At 41.5% G+C, this 27,496-nt stretch overlaps 1 protein-coding gene across 2 annotated transcripts in view; it reads left to right on the top strand.

Annotated features, from left to right (window-relative positions):
- Positions 1-27,496, top strand: part of PARVB (parvin beta) — a 207,399-nt gene that overhangs the window by 77,952 nt on the left and 101,951 nt on the right. For both annotated transcript variants that reach the window (XM_053719050.1, XM_053719051.1), the window contains exon 4: positions 24,794-24,896. In XM_053719050.1, the coding sequence (XP_053575025.1) occupies positions 24,794-24,896 (103 nt within the window). The remainder of the gene's footprint in view (positions 1-24,793; positions 24,897-27,496) is intronic.

The raw sequence follows: 27,496 nt of genomic DNA, 5'->3' as shown, positions 1-27,496 counted from the left end.
TTTCATCCGTGTCCTATAGCTTTTGTATTGTTTCCCATAAGTAAGGATAAAATCCGTGGACTCGTCATATCTTGTAAAAGAAAAGGAAATTTATGCTTACCTGATAAATTTATTTCTTTTACGATATGACGAGTCCACGGCCCACCCTGTCGTTTTCTAAGACCTTCTAAGTCACCTTTGCTCCTTAGCTTTTCCTTTCTCTTCCTAACTTCGGTTGAATGACTGGGTTGGGGGGGAAGGGAGGAGCTATTTATGCAGCTCTGCTGTGGAGCTCTTTGTCTCCTCCTGCTGACCAGGAGGCGATATCCCATAAGTAAGGATGAAATCCGTGGACTTGTCATATCGTAAAAGAAATAAATTTATCAGGTAAGCATAAATTTCCTTTTTAATATAGATATGAAATTCAAACACCCTGCGCTCAACCGCACACTTCAAAAGCCAATTTTTCTGTGAGCTAACGGTTTGAATTTTCGTCCAGTCAGCTCTCTCCCCTTAGGGCACTCTTTGTTGTAGCTAGAGCACTGATTAGACAACAATTCAAACCTTTAGCTCACAGAAAAATTGACATGTGAAGTGGGCGGCAGAGCGTGTGTTATTTGAATTTCATATTTATATTAAAAATTAAGTAATAGCGCATCTTTGTTACAACTAATTAATTAAACTCTATCTAAAATATCACTAACATTCCAGATCTGATTTTATAAAGGGGAGAGTATTCTTTGTTAAAAGCTAAAATAGGTAGGCTCATTTGCTGATTTCTAAGCCCTTGAAGGTCGCCTCTTATCTCTGTGTATTTGACAGTTTTGCACAGCTAGACAGTGCCAGTTCATGTGTGCCACATAGATAACATTGTGCTCACTCCTGTGAAGTTATTTATGAGTCTGCACTGATTGGCTAAAATGTAAGTCTATCACAATAACTGAGATAAGGGGGCAATCTGCAGAGGCTTAGATATAAAGTAATCACAGAGGTAAAAATTATCTATACTATAATATATATATATATATATATATATATATATATATACGCATCCTCAATGGAATGTTGGCAGCGCGAGGCAGCCAATAGAATGTGGATTCTTTCACCACCCTGTCATTTTCGGAATCCACCGGGATGCAGCGTAAGCAAACGGAGCATTAAAAAAAAAACACCAAAAAAAACGCTGCTCGCACAAAGTATAACAGAAAAAAAGGAACCTCCCACACAAAGTATTAACACATATACCGCAAACCCACACATCGCAATAAACCTAATTACCCTATTAACCCCTAAACATGTATCTCCCAACCGCCCCCAGGTCCTGCAGGATTGTCACGGGTTGGGAGTTCAGTCCTGCCTATAGAGTTAATGTCTTGGTTTTCAGGGACTGCCCATCTGCAGACAAACCTTGCCCCTCTCTGTCATGCTCCTCCCACAATACCCTGGTGGGCCACTAGCCAAAAGTCCCCTGGCCAGAAAGCCAAACCAAACATTTTCATGTAAAATATATATTTAGCGTGTTTAAATAGTGCTTGGTCATGTGTCACTTTATTGATGATTGACCCGGGACTCTCCTATATGATGACTGCTACCGGGGGGGGGGGGGGTGAGGCAGTCAGCTGTTTTCTCTGCATTTACTATGCAGACTGTTCCTCTAGCAGGTGGGGGCTGATGTAACGCCACCCCCCTACCCACTAAACACCAGCGCTACTCCCCCAGGGACACTACTGGGAAAGGTGATTATTAGTGTTACACATTGGGAGAACTGAAAAAAGAAATAAACAGGAAATATCTCCTGCACTGAACTGATCACCTTTCCCATGTGACTTTATTCCCCTTTAGCCAATTGGATACCAGAGAAGGCTGCAATATATAGTAATTGTTTGTAGTGCTCTCTGATAGTTAAAGTGACGGTACATTATACATTTGTATAGTTTATTACGTACTGTGCACATCTAATCAGCTAGTGTATTTCTTATTGAAATCATTATATTTGATTTTCCGTGTATCCTCTGCACCTTCCATTTTTATTCTGTAGTGTAGTGACCTTGAGAGCAGTCCCACGCGCTATCTTCGTAGACTGTGAAGTGCACTCTGCAGCCGCTCCAATTTATATTTAAAGGGATATAAAACCCCAACATTTTCTTTCATGATTCAGATAGAACATACAATTTTAAACAACTTTTCATTGTACTTCTATTATTACATTTTCTTTGTTTTTTTGTTATCCTTTGTTGAAAAGCAGGAAGGTAAGCTCAGGAGTGTGCACGTTTCTGCAGCACTATATGGTAAGAGTTTTGCAACTGTTATACATTAGCAAGAGCACTAGATGGCAGCAGTTTTATAATAATGTTATACATTAGCAAGAGCACTAGATGGCAGCAGCTTTATAATAATGTTATACATTAGCAGCAGCACTAGATGGCAGCAGCTTTATAATAATGTTATACATTAGCAAGAGCACTAGATGGCAGCAGCTTTATAATAATGTTATACATTAGCAAGAGCACTAGATGGCAGCAGCTTTATAACAATGTTATACATTAGCAAGAGCACTAGATGGCAGCAGCTTTATAATAATGTTATACATTAGCAAGAGCACTAGATGGCAGCAGCTTTATAACAATGTTATACATTAGCAAGAGCACTAGATGGCAGCAGCTTTATAACAATGTTATACATTAGCAAGAGCACTAGATGGCAGCAGCTTTATAATAATGTTATACATTAGCAAGAGCACTAGATGGCAGCAGCTTTATAATAATGTTATACATTAGCAAGAGCACTCGATGGCAGCAGCTTTATAATAATGTTATACATTAGCAGCAGCACTAGATGGCAGCAGCTTTATAATAATGTTATACATTAGCAAGAGCACTAGATGGCAGCAGCTTTATAATAATGTTATACATTAGCAAGAGCACTAGATGGCAGCAGCTTTATAATAATGTTATACATTAGCAAGAGCACTAGATGGCAGCAGCTTTATAACAATGTTATACATTAGCAAGAGCACTAGATGGCAGCAGCTTTATAACAATGTTATACATTAGCAAGAGCACTAGATGGCAGCAGCTTTATAATAATGCTATACATTAGCAAGAGCACTAGATGGCAGCAGCTTTATAATAATGTTATACATTAGCAAGAGCACTAGATGGCAGCAGCTTTATAATAATGTTATACATTAGCAAGAGCACTAGATGGCAGCAGCTTTATAACAATGTTATACATTAGCAAGAGCACTAGATGGCAGCAGCTTTATAATAATGTTATACATTAGCAAGAGCACTAGATGGCAGCAGCTTTATAATAATGTTATACATTAGCAGCAGCACTAGATGGCAGCAGCTTTATAATAATGTTATACATTAGCAAGAGCACTAGATGGCAGCAGCTTTATAACAATGTTATACATTAGCAAGAGCACTAGATGGCAGCAGCTTTATAACAATGTTATACATTAGCAAGAGCACTAGATGGCAGCAGCTTTATAATAATGTTATACATTAGCAAGAGCACTAGATGGCAGCAGCTTTATAATAATGTTATACATTAGCAAGAGCACTAGATGGCAGCAGCTTTATAATAATGTTATACATTAGCAAGAGCACTAGATGGCAGCAGCTTTATAACAATGTTATACATTAGCAAGAGCACTAGATGGCAGCAGCTTTATAACAATGTTATACATTAGCAAGAGCACTAGATGGCAGCAGCTTTATAACAATGTTATACATTAGCAAGAGCACTAGATGGCAGCAGCTTTATAATAATGTTATACATTAGCAAGAGCACTAGATGGCAGCAGCTTTATAATAATGTTATACATTAGCAAGAGCACTAGATGGCAGCAGCTTTATAATAATGTTATACATTAGCAGGAGCACTAGATGGCAGCACTATTTCCTGTAGAGCACCAGAAATGTGCACGCTACGTATCTGGATATCTCTTTAACAAGGAATAACATGAGAGCAAAGTAATTTTGATAATAGAAGTAAATTCAAAATATGTTTAAAACTCATGAAATAAAAATGTTGGGTTTCATGTCCCTTTAACCCTTACATATTTAACAAATCATTTTAAATATTACAGAGAATATTAATGATTTTTGAAAAAGAAGAATACAGGCACATAAATATTGTAACATTAAAGTTTCCTAAACTCATTCTATTACTTCTTCCCACAATGCTGCAGATGTCTTCCTCTTTAATATGTAAATAGGTATTCAGAGTATTCATACGTAATAGGCAATCCCCTTTGGCCCATACTTGCGCACCTGTATTTCTCTTGCAAGGTGTATCCAGTCCACGGATTCATCCTTTACTTGTGGGATATTCTCATTCCCTAAAGGAAGTGGCAAAGAGTGCACACAGCAGAGCTGTCCATATAGCTCCCCCTCTAGCTCCACCCCCCAGTCATTCTCTTTGCCGGCTCTAAGCACTAGGGTCTCTACGGGAGGGTAAAGTGAATGTGGTGTTAGAATTGTAGTTTTATATCTTCAATCAAGAGTTTGTTATTTTTAAATGGTACCGGTTTGTACTATTTACTCTCTAGCAGAAAAGTGATGAAGAATTCTGCTGAGAGGAAAATGATTTTAGAATGTTGTAACTAAAATGCACTGCTGTTCCCACACAGGACTGAGGAGTACCAGAAAACTTCAGTTGGAGGGAACAGTTTGCAGGCTTGACTGCAATGAGGTATGTTCAGTCATTTATTTCTAGACAAGACTAAGATAATGCTAGAAGACTGACAAGATCCCCATGTGGGGAGGGTAAGCTATGTTCTGAGACTTAGTAAAGAATTGAATGCTTACATAACAGGGCTAATTAGGCTGGTTGACACTAATTCAGGGCAATCGATTATTTGTTTAAGAAATAGTCGTTGGAGACACTTTTTAAAGCACTTTGGAGTGTTTTTCTGGGGTTATTATCCACATGGCAAAAATTTAGTCACTTGGAAGTGATTTTTGTAGGCCTCACAACTCCGGAGTGGAGTGGGAGAGGCCTAATTTTGCGCCTCAGATGCGCAGTTAGAATTGAAAGACAGTTCATGCTGCTTCATATGGAGGGTCCAGCTGCTGATTGAGGACCTAAAAGAAGCTTTTTTCCCCCAAAACTGATCCCTAAGGGCAGGTAGGGCCACAGCAGTAAGCTATCGCAAGGTGGTGTAGTTATTTAACCGGTTGCTGGCTTTAGGCTGCTCTGGTTTAGGCATTAAGGGGTTAATTGTTCTGCAAATTGTGGTGCAATCATATTAAAGCCTTAGGTACATACTGTGAAAATTTCAAAAGGATTGCTGCATTTTTCACTGTTTTTTAAAATTGTGTGCTCTTTTTATTTCTTAAAGGCACAGTAACGTTTTTTCAAATTGTGTTTTTTATTTGATTAAAGTGTTTTCCAAGCCTGCTTGTGTATGCTACTAGTCTGTTAAACATGTCTGACACTAAGGAAAATCCTTGTTCAATGTGTTTAGAAGCCATGGTTGAACCCCCTCTCAGAATGTGTCCCAATTGCACTAATATGTCTATATACTTTAAAGATCATATTGTTGCACTTAAAAATGTGGCCCAAGATGATTCTCAGACTGAATGTAATGAGGATAGTCCGTCTACCTCTTCCCATGTGTCACAACCAGTTACGCCCGCGCAAGCGATGCCTAGTACCTCTAGTGCGTCTGCCCCTATTACATTGCAACAACTAGCGACAGTCATGGATAATTCCCTTGCGGCCTTTCTATCCAAACTGCCAGTTTTTCCTGCAAAGCACGATAGCTCTGTTTTAAGAACAGATTATGAGCAATCTGAAGCTTTGGTAGCCTTATCTGATGTGCCCTCACAACGCTCTGAAGTGGAGGTGAGGGATTTGATGTCTGAGGGAGAAATTTCCGATTCAGGAAAGGTTTCTCATCAGGCAGAGTCAGTTTCATTAGTGTTTAAATTTAAATTGGAACACCTCCGCGTATTGCTCAGGGAGGTATTAGCTACTCTGGATGATTGTGACCCTATGGTGGTCCTAGAGAAGTTGTGTAGAGGTCCCTGTATACACTGATGCATTTCCGATCCCTAAGAGGGTTGCAGATATTGTTACTAGGGAGTGGGATAAACCAGCTGTCCCTTTTGTTCCCCCCATATTTTTAAGAAAATGTTCCCCATAACTGACCCCAGGCGGGACTCGTGGAAGACGGTCCCTAAGGTAGAGGGGGCTGTTTCTTCACTTGCTAAACGCACAACCATACCAATTGAAGACAGTTGTGCTTTTAAATATCCTATGGATAAAAAGTTAGGTTTATTTAAGAAAATTTTTGTTCAACAAGGTTTTCTTCTCCAACCTATTGCCTGCAATATTCCTGTAACTACTGCAGCGGCTTTCTGGTTTGAGGCGCTGGAGGAGTCGCTCCAGACAGACCTCATATGATGAAATTATGGATAGAATTAAGGCTCTAAAGCTGGCTAATTCTTTTATCACAGATGCCGCTTTGCAATTAGCTAAGTTAGCGGCAAAAAATTCAGGTTTCGCCATTATGGCGCGCAGAGCACTTTGGCTCAATTCATGGTCGGCCGATGTGTCGTCAAACTCCAAATTATTAAATATCCCTTTCAAGGGAAAGACCCTTTTCGGGCCAGAATTGAAAGAGATTATTTCAGAAATCACCGGGGGAAAGGGCCATGCTCTCCCTCAGGACAAGCCTTTTAAGGCTAAAAACAAAGCTAATTTTCGTTCCTTTCGTAATTTTTCAAGAGGCGTTCTTACGCTGTGTAGAAGATCTACATACGATGGGAGTGATATACCCAGTTCCAATTGCAGAACAAGGACTGGGTTTTTACTCAAACCTGTTTGTGGTTCCCAAAAAAGAAGGAACTTTCAGACCAATCCTGGATCTAAAAATTCTAAACAGATTCCTCAGAGTCCCATCATTCAAGATGGAGACCATTCGGACAATCTTACCTATGATCCAGGAAGGTCAATATATGACTACCATGGATCTAAAGGATGCATACCTGCATATCCCTATCAACAAAGATCATCATCAGTTCCTCCGGTTCGCTTTTCTAGACAAGCATTACCAGTTCGTGGCTCTTCCATTCGGTTTAGCCACTGCTCCCAGAATTTTCACAAAGGTGCTAGGGTCCCTTCTGGCGGTTCTAAGACCGCGGGGCATAGCAGTGGCGCCTTATTTGGACGACATCTTAATTCAGGCGCCGTCTTTTCACAGAGCCAAGGCTCACACGGAGATTGTATTGACCTTTCTAAGGTCTCACGGGTGGAAGGTGAACATCAAAAAGAGTTCTCTGTCCCCACTCACAAGGGTTCCCTTCCTAGGAACACTAATAGATTCGGAAGAAATGAAAATTTCTTTCATGTAATTAACAAGAGTCCATGAGCTAGTGACATATGGGATATACATTCCTACCAGGAGGGGCAAAGTTTCCCAAACCTTAAAATGCCTATAAATACACCCCTCACCACACCCACAAATCAGTTTTACAAACTTTGCCTCCAAGGGAGGTGGTGAAGTAAGTTTGTGCTAGATTCTACGTTGATATGCGCTCCGCAGCAAGTTGGAGCCCGGTTTTCCTCTCAGCGTGCAGTGAATGTCAGAGGGATGTGAAGAGAGTATTGCCTATTGAATGCAGTGATCTCCTTCTACGGGGTCTATTTCATAAGGTTCTCTGTTATCGGTCGTAGAGATTCATCTCTTACCTCCCTTTTCAGATCGACGATATACTCTTATATTTACCATTTCCTCTACTGATTCTCGTTTCAGTACTGGTTTGGCTTTCTACAAACATGTAGATGAGTGTCCTGGGGTAAGTAAGTCTTATTTTCTGTGACACTCTAAGCTATGGTTGGGCACTTTATTTATAAAGTTCTAAATATATGTATTCAAACATTTATTTGCCTTGACTCAGAATGTTCAACTTTCCTTATTTCCAGACAGTCAGTTTCATATTTGGGATTATGCATTGAATTATCATATTTTTTCTTACCTCAAAAATTTGACTTTTTTCCCTGTGGGCTGTTAGGCTCGCGGGGGCTGAAAATGCTTCATTTTATTGCGTCATTCTTGGCGCGGACTTTTTTGGCGCAAAAATTCTTTTCCGTTTCCGGCGTCATACGTGTCGCCGGAAGTTGCGTCATTTTTTGACGTTATTTTGCGCCAAAAATGTCGGCGTTCCGGTTGTTGCGTCATTTTTGGCGCCAAAAGCATTTAGGCGCCAAATAATGTGGGCGTCTTATTTGGCGCTAAAAAATATGGGCGTCGCTTTTGTCTCCACATTATTTCAGTCTCATTTTTCATTTGCTTATGGTTGCTAGAAGCTTGATGTTTGGCATTTTTTCCCATTCCTGAAACTGTCTTATAAGGAATTTGATCTATTTTGCTTTATATGTTGTTTTTTCTCTTACATATTGCAAGATGTCTCACGTTGCATCTGAGCCAGAAGATACTACAGGAAAACCACTGCCTGCTGGATCTACCAAAGCTAAGTGTATCTGCTGTAAACTTTTGGTAGCTATTCCTCCAGCTGTTGTTTGTAATAATTGTCATGACAAACTTGTTAAAGCAGATAATATTTCCTTTAGTGATGTACCATTGCCTGTTGCAGTTCCCTCAACATCTAAGGTGCAGAATGTTCCTGATAACATAAGAGATTTTGTTTCTGAATCCATAAAGAAGGCTTTGTCTGTTATTTCTCCTTCTAGTAAACGTAAAAAGTCTTTTAAATCTTCTCTCTCTACAGATGAATTTTTAAATGAACACCATCATTCTGATTCTTTGGACTCTTCTGGTTCAGAGGATTCTATCTCAGAGATTGATGCTGATAAATCTTCATATTTGTTTAAGATGGAATTTATTCGCTCTTTACTTAAAGAAGTACTAATTGCTTTAGAAATAGAGGATTCTAGTCCTCTTGATACTAATTCTATACGTTTGGATAAGGTTTTTAAAGCTCCTGCGGTTATTCCAGAAGTCTTTCCTGTTCCTAATGCTATTTCTGCTGTAATTTCCAAGGAATGGGATAAATTGGGTAATTCATTTACTCCTTCTAAACGTTTTAAGCAATTATATCCTGTTCCGCCTGACAGGTTAGAATTTTGGGACAAAATCCCTAAAGTTGATGGGGCTATTTCTACCCTTGCTAAACGTACTACCATTCCTACGTCAGATGGTACCTCGTTTAAGGATCCTTTAGATAGAAAAATTGAATCTTTTCTAAGAAAAGCTTATCTATGTTCAGGTAATCTTCTTAGACCTGCTATATCATTGGCTGATGTTGCTGCAGCTTCAACTTTTTGGTTGGAAACTCTAGCGCAACAAGTAACAAATCGTGATTCTCATGATATTATTATTCTTCTCCAGCATGCTAATAATTTCATCTGTGATGCCATTTTTGATATTATTAGAGTTGATGTTAGGTTTATGTCTCTGGCGATCTTAGCCAGAAGAGCTTTATGGCTTAAGACCTGGAATGCTGATATGGCTTCTAAATCAACTCTACTTTCCATTTCTTTCCAGGGAAACAAATTATTTGGTTCTCAGTTGGATTCTATTATTTCAACTGTTACTGGTGGGAAAGGAACTTTTTTACCACAGGATAAAAAGTCTAAAGGTAAAAACAGGGCTAACAATCGTTTTCGTTCCTTTCGTTTCAACAAAGAACAAAAGCCTGATCCTTCGTCCTCAGGAGCAGTTTCAGTTTGGAAACCATCTCCAGTCTGGAATAAATCCAAGCCTGCTAGAAAGGCAAAGCCTGCTTCTAAGTTCACATGAAGGTACGGCCCTCATTCCAGTTCAGCTGGTAGGGGGCAGGTTACGTTTTTTCAAAGAAATTTGGATCAATTCTGTTCACAATCTTTGGATTCAGAACATTGTTTCAGAAGGGTACAGAATTGGTTTCAAGATGAGACCTCCTGCAAAGAGATTTTTTCTTTCCCATGTCCCAGTAAATCCAGTGAAAGCTCAAGCATTTCTGAATTGTGTTTCAGATCTAGAGTTGGCTGGAGTAATTATGCCAGTTCCAGTTCCGGAACAGGGGATGGGGTTTTATTCAAATCTCTTCATTGTACCAAAGAAGGAGAATTCCTTCAGACCAGTTCTGGATCTAAAATTATTGAATCGTTATGTAAGGATACCAACGTTCAAGATGGTAACTGTAAGGACTATATTGCCTTTTGTTCAGCAAGGGAATTATATGTCCACAATAGATTTACAGGATGCATATCTGCATATTCCGATTCATCCAGATCATTATCAGTTCCTGAGATTCTCTTTTCTAGACAAGCATTACCAATTTGTGGCTCTACCGTTTGGCCTTGCTACAGCTCCAAGAATTTTCACAAAGATTCTCGGTGCCCTTCTGTCTGTAATCAGAGAACAGGGTATTGTGGTATTTCCTTATTTGGACGATATCTTGGTACTTGCTCAGTCTTTACATTTAGCAGAGTCTCATACGAATCGACTTGTGTTGTTTCTTCAAGATCATGGTTGGAGGATCAATTTACCAAAAAGTTCTTTGATTCCTCAAACAAGGGTAACCTTTCTGGGTTTCCAGATAGATTCAGTGTCCATGACTCTGTCTTTAACAGACAAGAGACGTCTAAAATTGATTACAGCTTGTCGAAACCTTCAGTCTCAATCATTCCCTTCGGTAGCCTTATGCATGGAAATTCTAGGTCTTATGACTGCTGCATCGGACGCGATCCCCTTTGCTCGTTTTCACATGCGACCTCTTCAGCTCTGTATGCTGATCCAATGGTGCAGGGATTACACGAAGATATATCAATTAATATCTTTAAAACCGATTGTTCGACACTCTCTAACGTGGTGGACAGATCACCTTCGTTTAATTCAGGGGGCTTCTTTTGTTCTTCCGACCTGGACTGTAATTTCAACAGATGCAAGTCTCACAGGTTGGGGAGCTGTGTGGGGATCTCTGACGGCACAAGGAGTTTGGGAATCTCAGGAGGTGAGATTACCGATCAATATCTTGGAACTCCGTGCAGTTTTCAGAGCTCTTCAGTTTTGGCCTCTTCTGAAGAGAGAATCGTTCATTTGTTTTCAGACAGACAATGTCACAACTGTGGCATACATCAATCATCAAGGAGGGACTCACAGTCCTCTGGCTATGAAAGAAGTATCTCGAATTTTGGTTTGGGCGGAATCCAGCTCCTGTCTAATCTCTGCGGTTCATATCCCAGGTGTAGACAATTGGGAAGCGGATTATCTCAGTCGCCAAACGTTGCATCCGGGCGAATGGTCTCTTCACCCAGAGGTATTTCTTCAGATTGTTCAAATGTGGGGGCTCCCAGAGATAGATCTGATGGCCTCTCATCTAAACAAGAAACTTCCCAGGTATCTGTCCAGATCCCGGGATCCTCAGGCGGAGGCAGTGGATGCATTATCACTTCCTTGGAAGTATCATCCTGCCTATATCTTTCCGCCTCTAGTTCTTCTTCCAAGAGTAATCTCCAAGATTCTGAGGGAATGCTCGTTTGTTCTGCTAATAGCTCCGGCATGGCCTCACAGGTTTTGGTATGCGGATCTTGTCCGGATGGCATCTTGCCAACCATGGACTCTTCCGTTAAGACCAGACCTTCTGTCACAAGGTCCTTTTTTCCATCCGGATCTGAAATCCTTAAATTTAAAGGTATGGAGATTGAACGCTTGATTCTTGGTCAAAGAGGTTTCTCTGACTCCGTGATTAATACTATGTTACAGGCTCGTAAATCTGTATCTCGAGAGATATATTATAGAGTCTGGAAGACTTATATTTCTTGGTGTCTTTCTCATCATTTTTCTTGGCATTCTTTTAGAATACCGAGAATTTTACAGTTTCTTCAGGATGGTTTAGATAAGGGTTTGTCCGCAAGTTCTTTGAAAGGACAAATCTCCGCTCTTTCTGTTCTTTTTCACAGAAAGATTGCTATTCTTCCTGATATTCATTGTTTTGTACAAGCTTTGGTTCGTATAAAACCTGTCATTAAGTCAATTTCTCCTCCTTGGAGTTTGAATTTGGTTCTGGGAGCTCTTCAAGCTCCTCCGTTTGAACCTATGCATTCATTGGACATTAAATTACTTTCTTGGAAAGTTTTGTTCCTTTTGGCCATCTCTTCTGCTAGAAGAGTTTCTGAATTATCTGCTCTTTCTTGTGAGTCTCCTTTTCTGATTTTTCATCAGGATAAGGCAGTGTTGCGAACTTCTTTTGAATTTTTACCTAAAGTTGTGAATTCCAACAACATTAGTAGAGAAATTGTGGTTCCTTCATTATGTCCTAATCCTAAGAATTCTAAGGAGAAATCGTTGCATTCTTTGGATGTTGTTAGAGCTTTGAAATATTATGTTGAAGCTACGAAATCTTTCCGTAAGACTTCTAGTCTATTTGTTATCTTTTCCGGTTCTAGGAAAGGCCAGAAAGCTTCTGCCATTTCTTTGGCATCTTGGTTGAAATCTTTAATTCATCTTGCCTATGTTGAGTCGGGTAAAATTCCGCCTCAGAGAATTACAGCTCATTCTACTAGGTCAGTATCTACTTCCTGGGCGTTTAGGAATGAAGCTTCGGTTGACCAGATCTGCAAAGCAGCAACTTGGTCCTCTTTGCATACTTTTACTAAATTCTACCATTTTGATGTATTTTCTTCTTCTGAAGCAGTTTTTGGTAGAAAAGTTCTTCAGGCAGCGGTTTCAGTTTGAATCTTCTGCTTATGTTTTTCATTAAACTTTATTTTGGGTGTGGATTATTTTCAGCAGGAATTGGCTGTCTTTATTTTATCCCTCCCTCTCTAGTGACTCTTGTGTGGAAAGATCCACATCTTGGGTAGTCATTATCCCATATGTCACTAGCTCATGGACTCTTGTTAATTACATGAAAGAAAACATAATTTATGTAAGAACTTACCTGATAAATTCATTTCTTTCATATTAACAAGAGTCCATGAGGCCCACCCTTTTTTGTGGTGGTTATGATTTTTTTGTATAAAGCACAATTATTCCAATTCCTTATTTTATATGCTTCGCACTTTTTTTCTTATCACCCCACTTCTTGGCTATTCGTTAAACTGATTTGTGGGTGTGGTGAGGGGTGTATTTATAGGCATTTTAAGGTTTGGGAAACTTTGCCCCTCCTGGTAGGAATGTATATCCCATATGTCACTAGCTCATGGACTCTTGTTAATATGAAAGAAATGAATTTATCAGGTAAGTTCTTACATAAATTATGTTATTTCTGACGGAGGTCAGAAAGTTGAAACTTTTAACTACTTGCCGAGTTCTTCATTCCATTCCTCGGCCATCTGTAGCTCAGTGCATGGAGGCAATCGGATTAATGGTAGCGGCAATGGACATAGTCCCTTTCGCTCGGATACATCTCAGACCACTGCAACTATGCATGCTCAATCAGTGGAATGGGGATTATGCAGATTTGTCTCCTCAAATACAGTTGGACCAGGAAACCAGAGTTTCTCTTCTCTGGTGGTTGTCTCAGGATCACCTGTCTCAGGGAATATGTTTCCGCAGACCAGAGTGGATCATTGTAACGACCGATGCCAGTCTGTTAGGCTGGGGTGCAGTCTGGGACTCCCTGAAAGCTCAAGGCTTATGGTCTTGGGAAGAATCTCTTCTCCCGATAAACATTCTGGAACTGAGGGCGATATTCAACGCGCTTTAGGCATGGCCTCAACTAGCTGCGGCCAAATTAATCAGATTTCAGTCGGACAACATCACGACTGTAGCTTACTTCAATCATCAGGGGGGAACAAAGAGTTCCCTAGCGATGAAGGAAGTAACCAAAATAATCAGGTGGGCGGAGGACCACTCCTGCCATCTCTCAGCAATTCTCATCCCAAGAGTAGACAACTGGGAGGCGGATTTTCTGAGTCGTCAGACTTTTCACCCGGGGGAGTGGGAACTCCACCCGGAGGTATTTGCCCAGCTGACTCAGCTATGGGGCATTCCAGAGTTGGATCTGATGGCGTCCCGTCAGAACACCAAGCTTCCTCTCTATGGATCCAGGTCCCGGGACCCCAAGGCGGCATTGATAGATGCTGTAGCAGCGCCTTGGTCCTTCAATCTGGCTTATGTTTTCCCACCGTTTCCTCTTCTCCCTCGTCTGATCGCCAGAATCAAGCAGGAGAAGGCGTCAGTGATTTTGATCGCGCCTGCGTGGCCACGCAGGACTTGGTATGCAGACCTAGTGGACATGTCATCTGTCCCACCATGGACACTGCCAATGAGGCAGGACCTTCTAATACAGGGTCCGTTCAAGCATCCAAATCTAGTTTCTCTACGTCTGACTGCTTGGAGATTGAACGCTTAATTTTATCAAAGCGTGGTTTCTCTGAGTCAGTTATAGATACTCTGATTCAGGCCAGAAAGCCTGTCACCAGGACTACCATAAGATATGGCGGAAATATCTTTGTTGGTGTGAATCCAAGGGTTACTCATGGAGTAAGATTACGATTCCCAGGATATTGTCCTTTCTCCAAGACGGATTGGAGAAAGGATTGTCGGCTAGTTCTTTAAAGGGACAGATATCTGCTCTGTCTATCCTTTTACACAAGCGTCTGGCAGAGGTACCAGACGTTCAAGCGTTTGCACAAGCTTTAGTCAGAATCAAGCCTGTCTATAAACCTGTGGCTCCGCTATGGAGTCTAAATCTAGTTCTTTTAATTCTTCAAGGGGTTCCGTTTGAACCTTTACATTCCATAGATATTAAGTTGTTATCTTGGAAAGTTTTGTTCTTGGTAGCTATCTCTTCTGCTCGAAGAGTCTCAGAATTATCTGCCTTACAGCGTGATTCACCTTGCCTGGTGTTCCATGCAGATAAGGTAGTTTTGCGTACTAAACCTGGTTTTCTTCCAAAGATGGTTTCTAACAAGAATATTAACCAGGAAATTGTTGTTCCTTCTCTGTGCCCCAATCTTTCTTCGAAGAAGGAACGTCTGTTGCACAATCTTGATGTAGTTCGTGCTCTAGCAACTAAGGATTTCAGACAAACATCTTCCTTGTTTGTTATCTATTCTGGTAAGAGGAGAGGTCAGAAAGCGACTGCTACCTCTCTTTCCTTTTGGCTGAAAAGAATCATCCGTTTGGCCTATGAGACTGCTGGCCAGCAGCCTCCTGAAAGAATTACTGCTCATTCTACCATAGCAGTGGCTTCCACATGGGCTTTCAAGAATGAGGCTTCTGTTGAACAGATTTGTAAGGCAGCGACTTGGTCTTCACTGCATACTTTTGCCAAATTTTACAAATTCGATACTTTTGCTTCTTCGGAGGCTATTTTTGGGAGAAAGGTTTTGCAAGCAGTGGTGCCTTCCGTTTAGGGTACCTGTCTTGTTCCCTCCCTTCATCTGTGTCCTAAAGCTTTGGTATTGGTATCCCACAAGTAAAGGATGAATCCGTGGACTGGATACACCTTGCAAGAGAAAACAGAATTTATGCTTACCTGATAAATTACTTTCTCTTGCGGTGTATCCAGTCCACGGCCCGCCCTGGCAAGTAAGTCAGGTAAAAAATGTTTTTGTTTAAACTACAGTCACCACTGCACCCTATGGTTTCTCCTTTTTCTTCCTAACCTTTGGTCGAATGACTGGGGGGTGGAGCTAGAGGGGGAGCTATATGGACAGCTCTGCTGTGTGCTCTCTTTGCCACTTCCTGTAGGGAATGAGAATATCCCACAAGTAAAGGATGAATCCGTGGACTGGATACACCGCAAGAGAAAGTAATTTATCAGGTAAGCATAAATTCTGTTTTTCACACATGCGCGCACAGATAGCCTTTCTGGTCGTCAAAACGCATGTCATATGGCCCATAGAAATAAGTCAGCTGTATAGCTAAAATGATGATTGGATGAGTGGTGAAAACTTTGCCGCAAGTAAAAAATTGAGTGGTGGTGTGAGTTACAATACACAAGATATTTGGATGATTTTCATTGTTTACTCCAAATTAATAAATAGAGCATATGTTAATATTCATGTTTATAATTAAAAAAAATTGTTTAGATACAGCAACTTTACCATCACATTAAAGGGACATTAAAGACTTTGAGATGGTAATATAAAATGATAAATTGTATATATAAATAAAGCTCTGTAATATACTTTTCATTATTTATTTTGTCCCCTTTTCCTGTAATTCCATTCTGAAATTATGAGCTTTTCAGTTCCTGTTAGAAATGGAAGTGCAGAACACTGTTATATTACACATAGCTATTGGCTGTACACTCTAGTGACCTATTTATAACTGTCCCTAATTGGCCACAGCAGAGAAAGTAACCTAAGTTACAACATGGCAGCTCTCATTGTTTTATAGACACTAAGGGGTCCATTTATTAATGTGCGGACGGACATGATCCGATATAGCGGATCATGTCCGCTGCTCATCGATAAATGCCGACAGCATACGCTATCGGCATTTATCATTGCGCCAGCAGTTCTTGTGAACTGCTGGTGCAATACCACCCCCTGCAGATTTGCCGCCAATCGGCCGCTAGCAGGGGGTGTCAATCAACCCGATTATATTCGGATTGCTGTCTGCCACCTCAGAGGACGGCTGCTTCATAAATTCCGCTTTAGCCGGAACTGATTCGGAGTGAGTCGGAGGAAGCATCCGCTGCTTCTTAAATAGACCCCTTAAGCTTTACACTTATTTTGCTAATAATTAAACAACTAATGAAACTTTGAAAAATAGATCTTCAGATTATTCTCAGACTAATCTTATCTTTGAATGCATCATTCTATCTAGCATTTGTTTAGTGTTTAATGTTCCTTTAAAGGGTTATGTATGGTTCATCCTTCCTGTCACAAAGTAAATGCTGACATAATCCTTCCCGTGTTATGAGCAGTATATAGATGTTTGTTCACTGACGTCAGATACTGCAGTACAGGATATGCCAGTCCCCTCACGTTAATATTATAATTTTCAGGTATTTGTAGAGCACCAACATATTCCGCAGCGCTAATAAAACTAGCTGAGAGAGTTTAGAGACTAACACAGCCGTGGCTCAGCTTGGAGTAAGAATCTATTGGTTTTGCAAATAGCTGGAAGGTCACTGAGGAGCATTTACCACTTGATCTCTGTTCTGGCTCCAGTATAAATTATCTATAATACATTTTAAGTTAAGTTTTACAAAAGATTATGCGGATCAATTGTGGTGAAGCATCCTGCGTTATGGGTGTTCTTTACAGTATAATGCAAGTTGTAGTGATACGATCATTTTGCTTTCCCTGTGCTTTGGGAACCTGAATAAACAACCTATTTGTATGTAGTCTTTCTCAGTAAATAGAACCAGATGTATTAGAATATACAGCGCTTTAGGGACATTCCTTTCTCATATTTTATTACCGGGCTGCTAGTTAGGCCCAGTCTTTTTAATTGGTCAGTGCCCACTAATAAAGCCGTGAGAGGTCTGCCAGTGAGCAACCAGGCATTACAGGGACATGACAGTCAAAGATGAAGGTTCATGGTTCAGACAAAACCCTTTAATATTTACATCTGTTATCGATTTCATCCTGTTGTAGTGTAAGAGCATATCTAGATATGCTCAGGAGTGCGTGTGTGTGTGTTAAGCACTATGTGCAAGCAATATAATAACTACTGCCATATAATGCTCATGACATGGGTATGCTACTTATTCTACCTAGGTATGCTATTATGTTATACATGTTATTATAGAAGAAACGTCTTCGGTTATTTTTTGTTAAATTAGAATCTAAAATTGAATACATGAGTTTAATTTTTCATACTTCACTTTCATGTTCATTACATGGCCCAGTTGCATGGGCCCTCACAGCATATGTGCATATGCTGAAGAAAAACACAGTAATGCCTTTTACTAGAAGCATTTTTGCTAATGGAAGTATTAGAAAATATTGCAGTATTCATATTTTAAGTATAAGTGGCAGTTTCAGCAGGCGAAAACAGCTATTTCAAATGACAAAATAAAAGAAAATGAGCTATGTTCACACAATGTAATACATTCAAGCTGGTAAAATGGCACTGAGAACACATTAAAGGGGAGAACATGTTACAGTAAAATGTCCCTTTAATGAACATTGTTACACAAGTGGTCTTGGGTCTCAAGATATTTTTGATGGTCTGTTATATATATATATTTTTTTTTTAAAATAAAGATAGCAAGAGAACGAAAAAAAAATTGATAATAGGAGTAAATTAGAAATTTGCTTAAAGGGACAGTCCACACCAGAATTGTTGTTGTTTAAAAAGATAGATAACCCCTTTTTTCTTCCTAATGGGAAAGAGTCCACAGCCGCATTCATTACTTGTGGGAAATAAGAACCTGGCCACCAGGAGGAGGCAAAGACACCCCAGCCAAAGGCTTAAATACTCCCACTTCCCCTATCCCCCAGTCATTCTTTGTCTTTCGTCCCAGGAGTTTGGCAGAAATGTGTCAGAAGTTTTATTTTTAATGAAATTACTTTTATTAATTTTTACGTAAAGTGTGTCTCTCATTGAGGGTAGTACTCTTCACAATGGGACAGGAGTTTTAAGTAGTCCTGTTAGTCTCTCAGTGAGGGCCTGGGCGAATGTTAGAGTCCGGAGATGCAGTGGGAGTTCTCTCTGCAACACCATCCCGATTCGTATTAACAGCTCCTCTAGCACTTGGCGTTGTCGATCCTTCGCTTCCCTACCTGCTGTCTTCTCTCAAGTCCATGACAGAGGCAACGCTACTATCTGTCACACATGAAGGACCGTATTCCTGTTCCACGGCGTAGATTCTGGTAAGATTGTTTCATTTTATCAATATGAATGTTATGTTGTTATGTGACGGATAGGTATGGGTCTCAGTGAGATTCCTCTGTACGGATCTGGGAATCATAGGATAATTCCTTCCTTAGGGGGGGATTTGTGAACCGGGTGGGGTTCCTTAATCATGTTTCTTATGTGATCTCCCTGCTTTGTGTAGTGGGCATTGGCTCTGGGGCTGAGACAGGGGAATTGCTTGAAGGATTTAGTGGGGCCTAGTTTCCGCCTTTTTCTGGCACGCTTTTTTGGACATTACGGTTCACCTTATGACAGGGCGTTGTTACGCTGGGTTTTTACGTTTCCGCATTCTTGACTGTGTGGCGATGAAGACTTTCTGCTTCGTTTGGATCTGGTTATAGGAGGTGGTGAGTGCCCCAGCCATTGTGGGTGTCAGGTGCCGTTCTTTTTTTTATATTGTCCTAATTTTCTCTTTGGTTTTAACCATGGAGGATTCTGAAGCTGAGACTGTTGTTGTTTCTGATTCCGATTCTTCCTCTTGTGAGGAAAGTGCTTCGGCCCCACTGACGCAGGTTTATCAGTCCTGTTTCTTGTGCCTTCTTAGAGCGCCTGGTTCCTCGGGCTCAGGGAACCAGGGGCCTATTGAGCCATCAGCCTCTGGGGGCTCTGTCCCTCAAGCAGCGGATTCTCAACCTCACCCTTCCTCTACATTTGCGGGTAACCCTAATGTTAATTCTCCCTCCGCACAGGGTGGTTTGTTTCCCCTGGAGATGGCGGGTCATTTCCGCTTCAATATCTTGATGGCGCTGGTTCGCCTGCAGGATCCAGAGTTTTCTGCGCGGTTGTGTTCTTGCCCGATTATCCCGGGTCTCCAGACTTCGGGTGGGTCTATTCAGTTACCTCACGAGGTGAATATTCCTCCATGTTGCACCTTTCGTTATCGATTCGCGTGGCTGCGCATTCTACTCCGTCGTCTTTTCGACTTATTGGGGGACCCTCTCTTCTATCAGTCGGGGAATGTGTTCTCGAATGGTGCTTCGAGCTAGACTATTTGGGATGTTGATTGTCTCCTGTCGGTCGTTCGTGTCCTTTCCCAGATTTTTTTTTTTTGGCGGATGCCTTCGGGCTGCCTTATTTTCTTTCATCTGGTTAGGATATTTTTTTATTTGATTATTCCTTTGGGAATTTCTGGGATGGACTTGCTTTTTGTTACTTCCATGGAAGTTGTTTGCGGACTGTTGGGTCCGGAATTTGTGTGCACTTTGTTGTGTTGTCAGTGATGCCTGTTGAGCCTGGCGGGTCCGGCGGGACCCTGAGTGTTTTGTTTTATTGTTGTTTTTTTACAAACTACACTATACATCTACATCCGGACCTCCGGGTCCGCATACCCGGAGAGATTGGGTATGCCACTCTCTTCCCGGAGCTTGGTCGGTGGCTTACGCCGTGTCGCTTTGGTTCTCCTTTCAGGGGGGCGGGGCCTTCTCCGCTAGGGCAGTTTTTGGGCCTTGGTCTTATTGCTACCCTTTGGGTGGTTTAAACTCCTAGGGTCTCTGGACCTCGTTTCGTTACGCTTTTAATGGATCCTCTTTGTAGATTAGCGGTGGAGCGCTTGATTGGTATGCGAGCCATAGCGGGATCATGCCTGCATTCTTTGTGATCCGGCAGCGGTGCTGTGAGGTGGCTAGCCTGTGACTTGCAACGCGGGGGCCTGGTTTGCCTTCTTTGCTGCTAGAGGTCTCTTCTAGCTGGAACCCGGTTTTAATGGGGTCGCTTCGTTTCGGTTCTGGGTTTTTCCAGAATTTTATCCACCCTCTTAGGGTTGGGCGCCGACGTGGGACCCTAGTTTCTGAATGTTGCGGAATTTAGCTCTGTGTCGTGGGTTCTATCGCCTTGAGATCGGTTCTGCGTTTTATCGCGGTCCTTTTCTTGCGGTTTTACTAGAGTTCCCTTTTTTTTCGGGTTCCTTCCTCGGGTGAGGAGTGTCTGACCGGAATTTTGGTCGGGGTCCTCTTCTTCAGGTCTATTTGTGGATCTGGGATTGGGCTGGGGTTCCGGGTGCTGTTGGTATAGTTTTGTCTATGCTTGTCCCGGTTTTTCCCTCTGGTGTTCGGGTTGCGTCTGGAAGGGGTTCTTCCTTTTCTCTCTTTAAAGAGTCTTTAGAGAGTCTGGTCCCCTTCTTATGGCTACTCGGGGCCTTCTGTGCGGGAATGTGTTCTGGACTTCCTTTGGGGTCCGTTGTTCTGGTGCTCTAACCTTGCATCAGCATTCCTGTGTAGTGCCTTGGTAAGGGTCACTTTGTCTTCATATCTTCCCCACCGGTATCTGCTGTGGGACCCCAAGATTTCTACCTCGGGTAGTCTCTGCTCCTTTGGGGGCTGGCTCGTTTTGGGTTCGTTTTGACCCCTGTGCCGAGTTTTGTGTCCGGGGGTCAAGGTTTCCCTTGTCCTCCATCTTCCCTTGGGGGACTTTTGTCTCTGGGGGTATGTTCCTATTTGTCCCTGGTTCAGGGATGGAGATGCCCTTGGGAATGGACTTCTGGGTTTGGTGTTTCTGGTCACACTCTTTCGGGGTGGCTGGTGGTGTTCCTCCCTCCCGTTCAAGGGGGGGGGTGGGACTCTGTCCATGGACTTTTTACTGTTGTTGACAGGTTAGTTTTTCCGCATGTGGGCGGTCCTCATTGCGGCGGTTCTGCGGTAGTTGAGGACGTCTTTGTTTATCTCAGGATCCTAAGCTGTGGTTCTGGTCATCTTTTGGATCTCTGATTTTTCACTCCATGGAGGGGGGTTTTGTCTAGGAACTTGGTTTTTGCTGGTTCCTTTTCTCCTTGGTTACCTCCAGCTGAGGAGCTGGACAAGGTTTCCCCCCCCCCCCTTTATCTGTAGCTACACTATAGCGTGCTACTTAGTCGTCTGTGCGTTTTTCTCTTCTCAAGATAATTTTTGTTTTCTTTCGGTCTCCGACTTGGTCGTGTTTGACTGATGATGCCCTTTTTTCTGGCATTTTGTGAGGCTTTCTGGAGTCTCCCAAGCTAGTTTGATCTGGCTTTTGGAAGACAGGGTTCCCTTATGTGGGCGAGAGTATGGGATCTGCCTTTGGGCGTTTCGAGTCCTGTTGGCTCGGTGGTGTTGCATGTGGTTTTTACCCAGGCTTGGGGCTGTCGTTTGCGTCCTCGGGGCCCTTTTTTCTTCATGTTTTTGATCCCTGCTTTTGGATGAAGCGGGACTTTTTTATTTATGGGATGTGGTTCAGTCCTGGTGCCCTCAGATTGGGCCGACTCTTACCCTCCGGTTCTTGGTATTCAGTGTCCTCTTTGGCTTGGGTATAATTTTCCCACAAGTAATGAATGCGGCTGTGGACTCTCTTTCCCATTAGGAAGAAAAACATAAATTATGCTTACCTGATAATTTCATTTTCTTGAGTGGGAAAGAGTCCACAGCCCCCCGCCTCATGTGTTTGTCGTGTATAGTCTTCTGGCACCCTTTCACCTTGATATTTCCTCCACTGATCCTTTTTTCCTCGGCAGAATGACTGGGGGAAATGGGAAGTGGGAGGCGTATTTAAGCCTTTGGCTGGTGTGTCTTTGCCTCCTCCTGGTGACCAGGTTCTTATTTCCCACAAGTAATGAATGCGGCTGTGGACTCTTTCCCATGGAAGAAAATTAAATTATCAAGTAAGCATAATTTATTACCCATTTCCCAGTTTTGCATCACCAACACATTTATAATAATACACTTTTTACCTATTTGATTACCTTGTATCTGCAAACTGTCCCCTTTTTTCAGTTATTTTGACAGTCTTGCATTTTAGCCAATCAGTGTTCACTCCTCTGTAAATTCACGTGCATAAGCTCAATGGTATCTATTTGAAACACATGAACTAACGCCCTCAATCAAAATACATTTAAATTAGAGGCGGCCTTAAAGGTCAAAGAAATTAGCATATGAACCTCCTTGGTTTAGTTTTCAACTAAGAATACCAAGAGAACAAACAAAATTGGTCATAAAAGTAAATTGGAAAGTTGTTTAAAATTACATTCCCTATTTAAATCCTGAAAGTTTTTTTGGACTTGACTTTTCTTTTAAAATTGCATGCAATGGGGTACATTCATAAATAAAGTATAATAATTTATCAAATGTCAGGCAGGGGATCATGTCCGCCACACATCGACAAATGCCGACAACATACACTGTCAGCATTTATCATTGCACAAGTTCTAGTGAAATGCTTGTGCAATGCCTTCCCCTGCACATTCGCGGCCAATTCTCTAACAGGGGGTGTCAGTCATAACTAGGTGCATTACCTCAGGCATATAACTAGGTGCATTACCTCAGCATATAACTAGGTGCATTACCCCAGGCATATAACTAGGTGCATTACCCCAGGCATATAACTAGGTGCATTACCCCAGGCCTATAACTAGGTGCATTACCTCAGGCATATAACTAGGTGCATTACCCCAGGCATATAACTAGGTGCATTACCCCAGGCATATAACTAGGTGCATTACCCCAGGCATATAACTAGGTGCATTACTCCAGGCGTATAACTAGGTGCATTACCACAGGCATATAACTAGGTGCATTACCCCAGGCATATAACTAGGTGCATTACCTCAGCATATAACTAGATGCATTACCCCAGGCATATAACTAGGTGCATTACCCCAGGCATATAACTAGGTGCATTACCCCAGGCATATAACTAGGTGCATTACCCCAGGCATATAACTAGGTGCATTACCTCACTATATAACTAGGTGCATTACCTCAGGCATATAACTAGGTGCATTACCTCAGGCTTATAACTAGGTGCATTACCTCAGGCATATAACTAGGTGCATTACCCCAGGCATATAACTAAGTGCATTACCCCAGGCATATAACTAGGTGCATTACCCCAGGCATATAACTAGGTGCATTACCCCAGGCATATAACTAGGTGCATTACCTCAGTATATAACTAGGTGCATTACCCCAGGCATATAACTAGGTGCATTACCCCAGGCATATAACTAGGTGCATTACCTCAGGCATATAACTAGGTGCATTACCTCAGGCGTATAACTAGGTGCATTACCTCAGGCGTATAACTAGGTGCATTACCTCAGGCATATAACTAGGTGCATTACCTCAGGCATATAACTAGGTGCATTACCTCAGGCATATAACTAGGTGCATTACCTCAGGCATATAACTAGGTGCATTACCTCAGGCATATAACTAGGTGCATTACCCCAGGCATATAACTAGGTGCATTACCCCAGGCATATAACTAGGTGCATTACCCCAGGCATATAACTAGGTGCATTACCTCAGGTTCAGGCATATAACTAGGTGCATTACCCCAGGCATATACCTAGGTGCATTACCCCAGGCATATACCTAGGTGCATTACCTCAGGCATATACCTAGGTGCATTACCTCAGGCATATAACTAGGTGCATTACCTCAGGCATATAACTAGGTGCATTACCTCAGGCATATAACTAGGTGCATTACCCCAGGCATATAACTAAGTGCATTACCCCAGGCATATAACTAGGTGCATTACCTCAGGCATATAACTAGGTGCATTACCTCAGGCATATAACTAGGTGCATTACCCCAGGCATATAACTAAGTGCATTACCCCAGGCATATAACTAGGTGCATTACCTCAGGCATATAACTAGGTGCATTACCCCAGGCATATAACTAAGTGCATTACCCCAGGCATATAACTAGGTGCATTACCTCAGGCATATAACTAGGTGCATTACCTCAGGCATATAACTAGGTGCATTACCCCAGGCATATAACTAAGTGCATTACCCCAGGCATATAACTAGTTGCATTACCTCAGGCATATACCTAGGTGCATTACCCCAGGCATATAACTAGGTGCATTACCCCAGGCATATAACTAGGTGCATTACCCCAGGCATATAACTAGGTGCATTACCCCAGGCATATAACTAGGTGCATTACCTCAGCATATACCTAGGTGCATTACCCCAGGCATATAACTAGGTGCATTACCCCAGGCGTATAACTTGGTGCATTACCCTTGGTACCGTGTAGTCTCACGCCTTGTTTCATTGGTCTGGTTTTGCAGGTTCTTATTGACTGGATTAACGAGACTCTGGTGGAGGAGAGGATAATTGTAAAGAATCTAGAGGAAGATCTTTATGACGGGCAAGTTCTGCAGAAACTTTTAGGTAAGAAACAGAATAAGCATTATAGATAATCTCTGCTGAGGGGCCACATGCATGTTTAAAACCGATACAGAGCAGCAGATCATTAATCTACATTTAGGTATAGTTAAGCCCTGATTCTAAAAGATTTGCCGGTCAAAACTTGGTTTTCCACGCCAACACTCGCAGTATGGAATAAGATTTCTGTTAAAAAGCATGTGATTTTTTTTTATTACTGTACATAAATAGTGACATACGAATACAAATCTAAAGGTTTACAATACAAATCTTTAATTGAAAATACATTTTTTTTATTTTTTTTGCAAGTACAATTTAATTTTTTTGAAATACAATCTTCTTTTTTGGAATTACACTGCTGTTTTTTGGAAATAAAATATGATTTTTTTCTTTTGGAAGTACAATTTTTTTTTTTAATTACACTTCCAGTATGTGACAAAACACTGTCAAAATGAAATCTAGTTCCCATTTTGCTAAAGGACTTGTAATGTCACAATGCTTGGGACCTAGTTGCTCTTTTGTTTTTAATTAAATACAGAGAAATGGCTGACAATCCCAGCACATCAACATCTCAGGTAAACTATTTAACGTTTATCATGTAACCTACAACATGGCTGAACCTGCCAGAAGCGATATTGTCATTTGCGCCATACAACACTATACAGAGGAATAACGATTTTGATGTTTTAATAACAGTTTTCAATGAAGCAGCAAAAAGCTCACTGTAGCACATGGTCTTTTTTCAGAGTATGCTTTTTATGTTTTTAACGTGCCCAAAGTGCTTATTCCGCCTTGTTTTCTACTATACTGTACTAAAGAATATTGCTTTTGATTATTTAATCACAGCTTTTATATTCGCAGCTTTTCTACCCTCTCCCTTTATCAGGGAGTCTTCTAAGCCTATATATTTATCTAAAGTGACGTCATTATCATTTAATTCCTTATAAATTAAAATAAAACCATATTCTAAGATTAATTTATTATTTATTTAGCTTGCCAATGATCTATAGAACTTCAGCAGCGCTAATTGTACACGCCTCACTTCTTCTGTGCGTTAACCCCCTTTGCAGTTGTAAAACGACATGCTGTAACAGGTAATAAAGATCAGTATTCCTTATTACATTATTATTATAAAACAAGGCAGAACAAGCACTTTGGGTAAACTGTAATTAAAACATCAAAATCAATATTCCTCTATATAATGTTATGTAGAAGAGAATAATCGCTTCTGGGATGTTCAGCCATGTTGTAGGTTACATGATAAATGTTAAAAAGTTCACCTGAGATGTTGAAGTGCTGGGATTGTCGGCCATTTGTTCACATTTAGGGCTAGATTACGAGTGGAGCGGTAGTTTGTGCCCTTGCTCGCGTGTTAAATCCACAAATTAGAGTTATGGACTTTTATTTGTACACTGTTCTAAGTTCAGATTTTTCTCTTTTTCTTTATGTGTACTTTGCTGGCATCTAGTGGTCGTTTGTGTTTACAACACCCTGCACAATTTGACTCTATCTGCTTATGTTCTCTTATAGGGTCTAAGAGGGAAGCTGTCTACTTTTATGACGGATATTTTTAGCTCTTCAGAGCCCTCCTTCTCTCAGTAGGTGCTCAGGGGTTAGGTTTGAGCCTGGCTACAGCTTTTCAGTCCCCGTCCCCTAATATGTCACAGGCAATTTCTCCGTGGCTCAGCTCGGCCTTCATCTGGGGGCGTTTATTTGCCTGTTGATTTTGCAGCACAGCTACAGTCGGCTGTTCCTGCTGGGTGGAATGCATTGCCTGTTTCGGGCAAAAGAGAATGCTAGATATTGGTTTCTCGGTATCAGAACTCTATTCTTTTTTAGAGACTGCTATATCCAGTCTATCCAGCTTTCTGAGGATGAGCATACCTCAACTTATGAAGGTGAGTTTTCTTCCTCTGACTTTGCTGATAAGTCAGTGGAGCCTGAGGAGGTATCATTCAGGTTTAAGCGTGAACAACCTCTCTTTCCTTTAAGAGGTTTTATTGCCTCTGGAAGTTCCTAAGCCTAAGTCTTTGAGGACCTAAGATTCCAATCCTGGGCAGGTTTATGAGGTTGGACCCATAACTCGTGAGATCTTTCTCGTCCCAACTCGCATGGCAGACATCAGTTCTTAGGAATGAGAGAAATCTGGGGTTTCTTTTCTCCCAGCTACTCTCATCTAGAGTTGGGGAGTTCTACTCCCAGGGTGGATGGAGCTATTTCCACTCTGGCTAAGTGTACTACTATTCCTATTGAAGATAGTACCGTCCTTTAGAGACCCCTTTGACAGAAAGATGGAGGGGTACTTAAGGAGAATGTTTAACCAGATGGAATTTCTCTTTCATCCAACCGAAGGAGACTCAGAAGCCCTATCCGCTCCTGGATTTCCTTTGATGAAGATTCAACCAGTATCATATCCGATAAAGGGACTACTCTTTCTGTATGAGGAGTGTCTTTCGTTTGATTTATGTGAAAGCTGCTCGACAGCCTCCTGTGAGGATTTCAGTTCTTCCTCCCGTGCAGTGTCCTCTTCATGGACTTTTAAGAAGGAAGCTTCTATGGAGCAAGTCGGCATGGCTCCACTTTACATTCCTTTCAAGGGTTTTACA

The sequence above is a fragment of the Bombina bombina genome, chromosome 6, assembly GCF_027579735.1.
Source record: "Bombina bombina isolate aBomBom1 chromosome 6, aBomBom1.pri, whole genome shotgun sequence".
NCBI lineage: Eukaryota > Metazoa > Chordata > Amphibia > Anura > Bombinatoridae > Bombina > Bombina bombina.
This window is presented reverse-complemented; position numbering and strand designations above follow the sequence as displayed.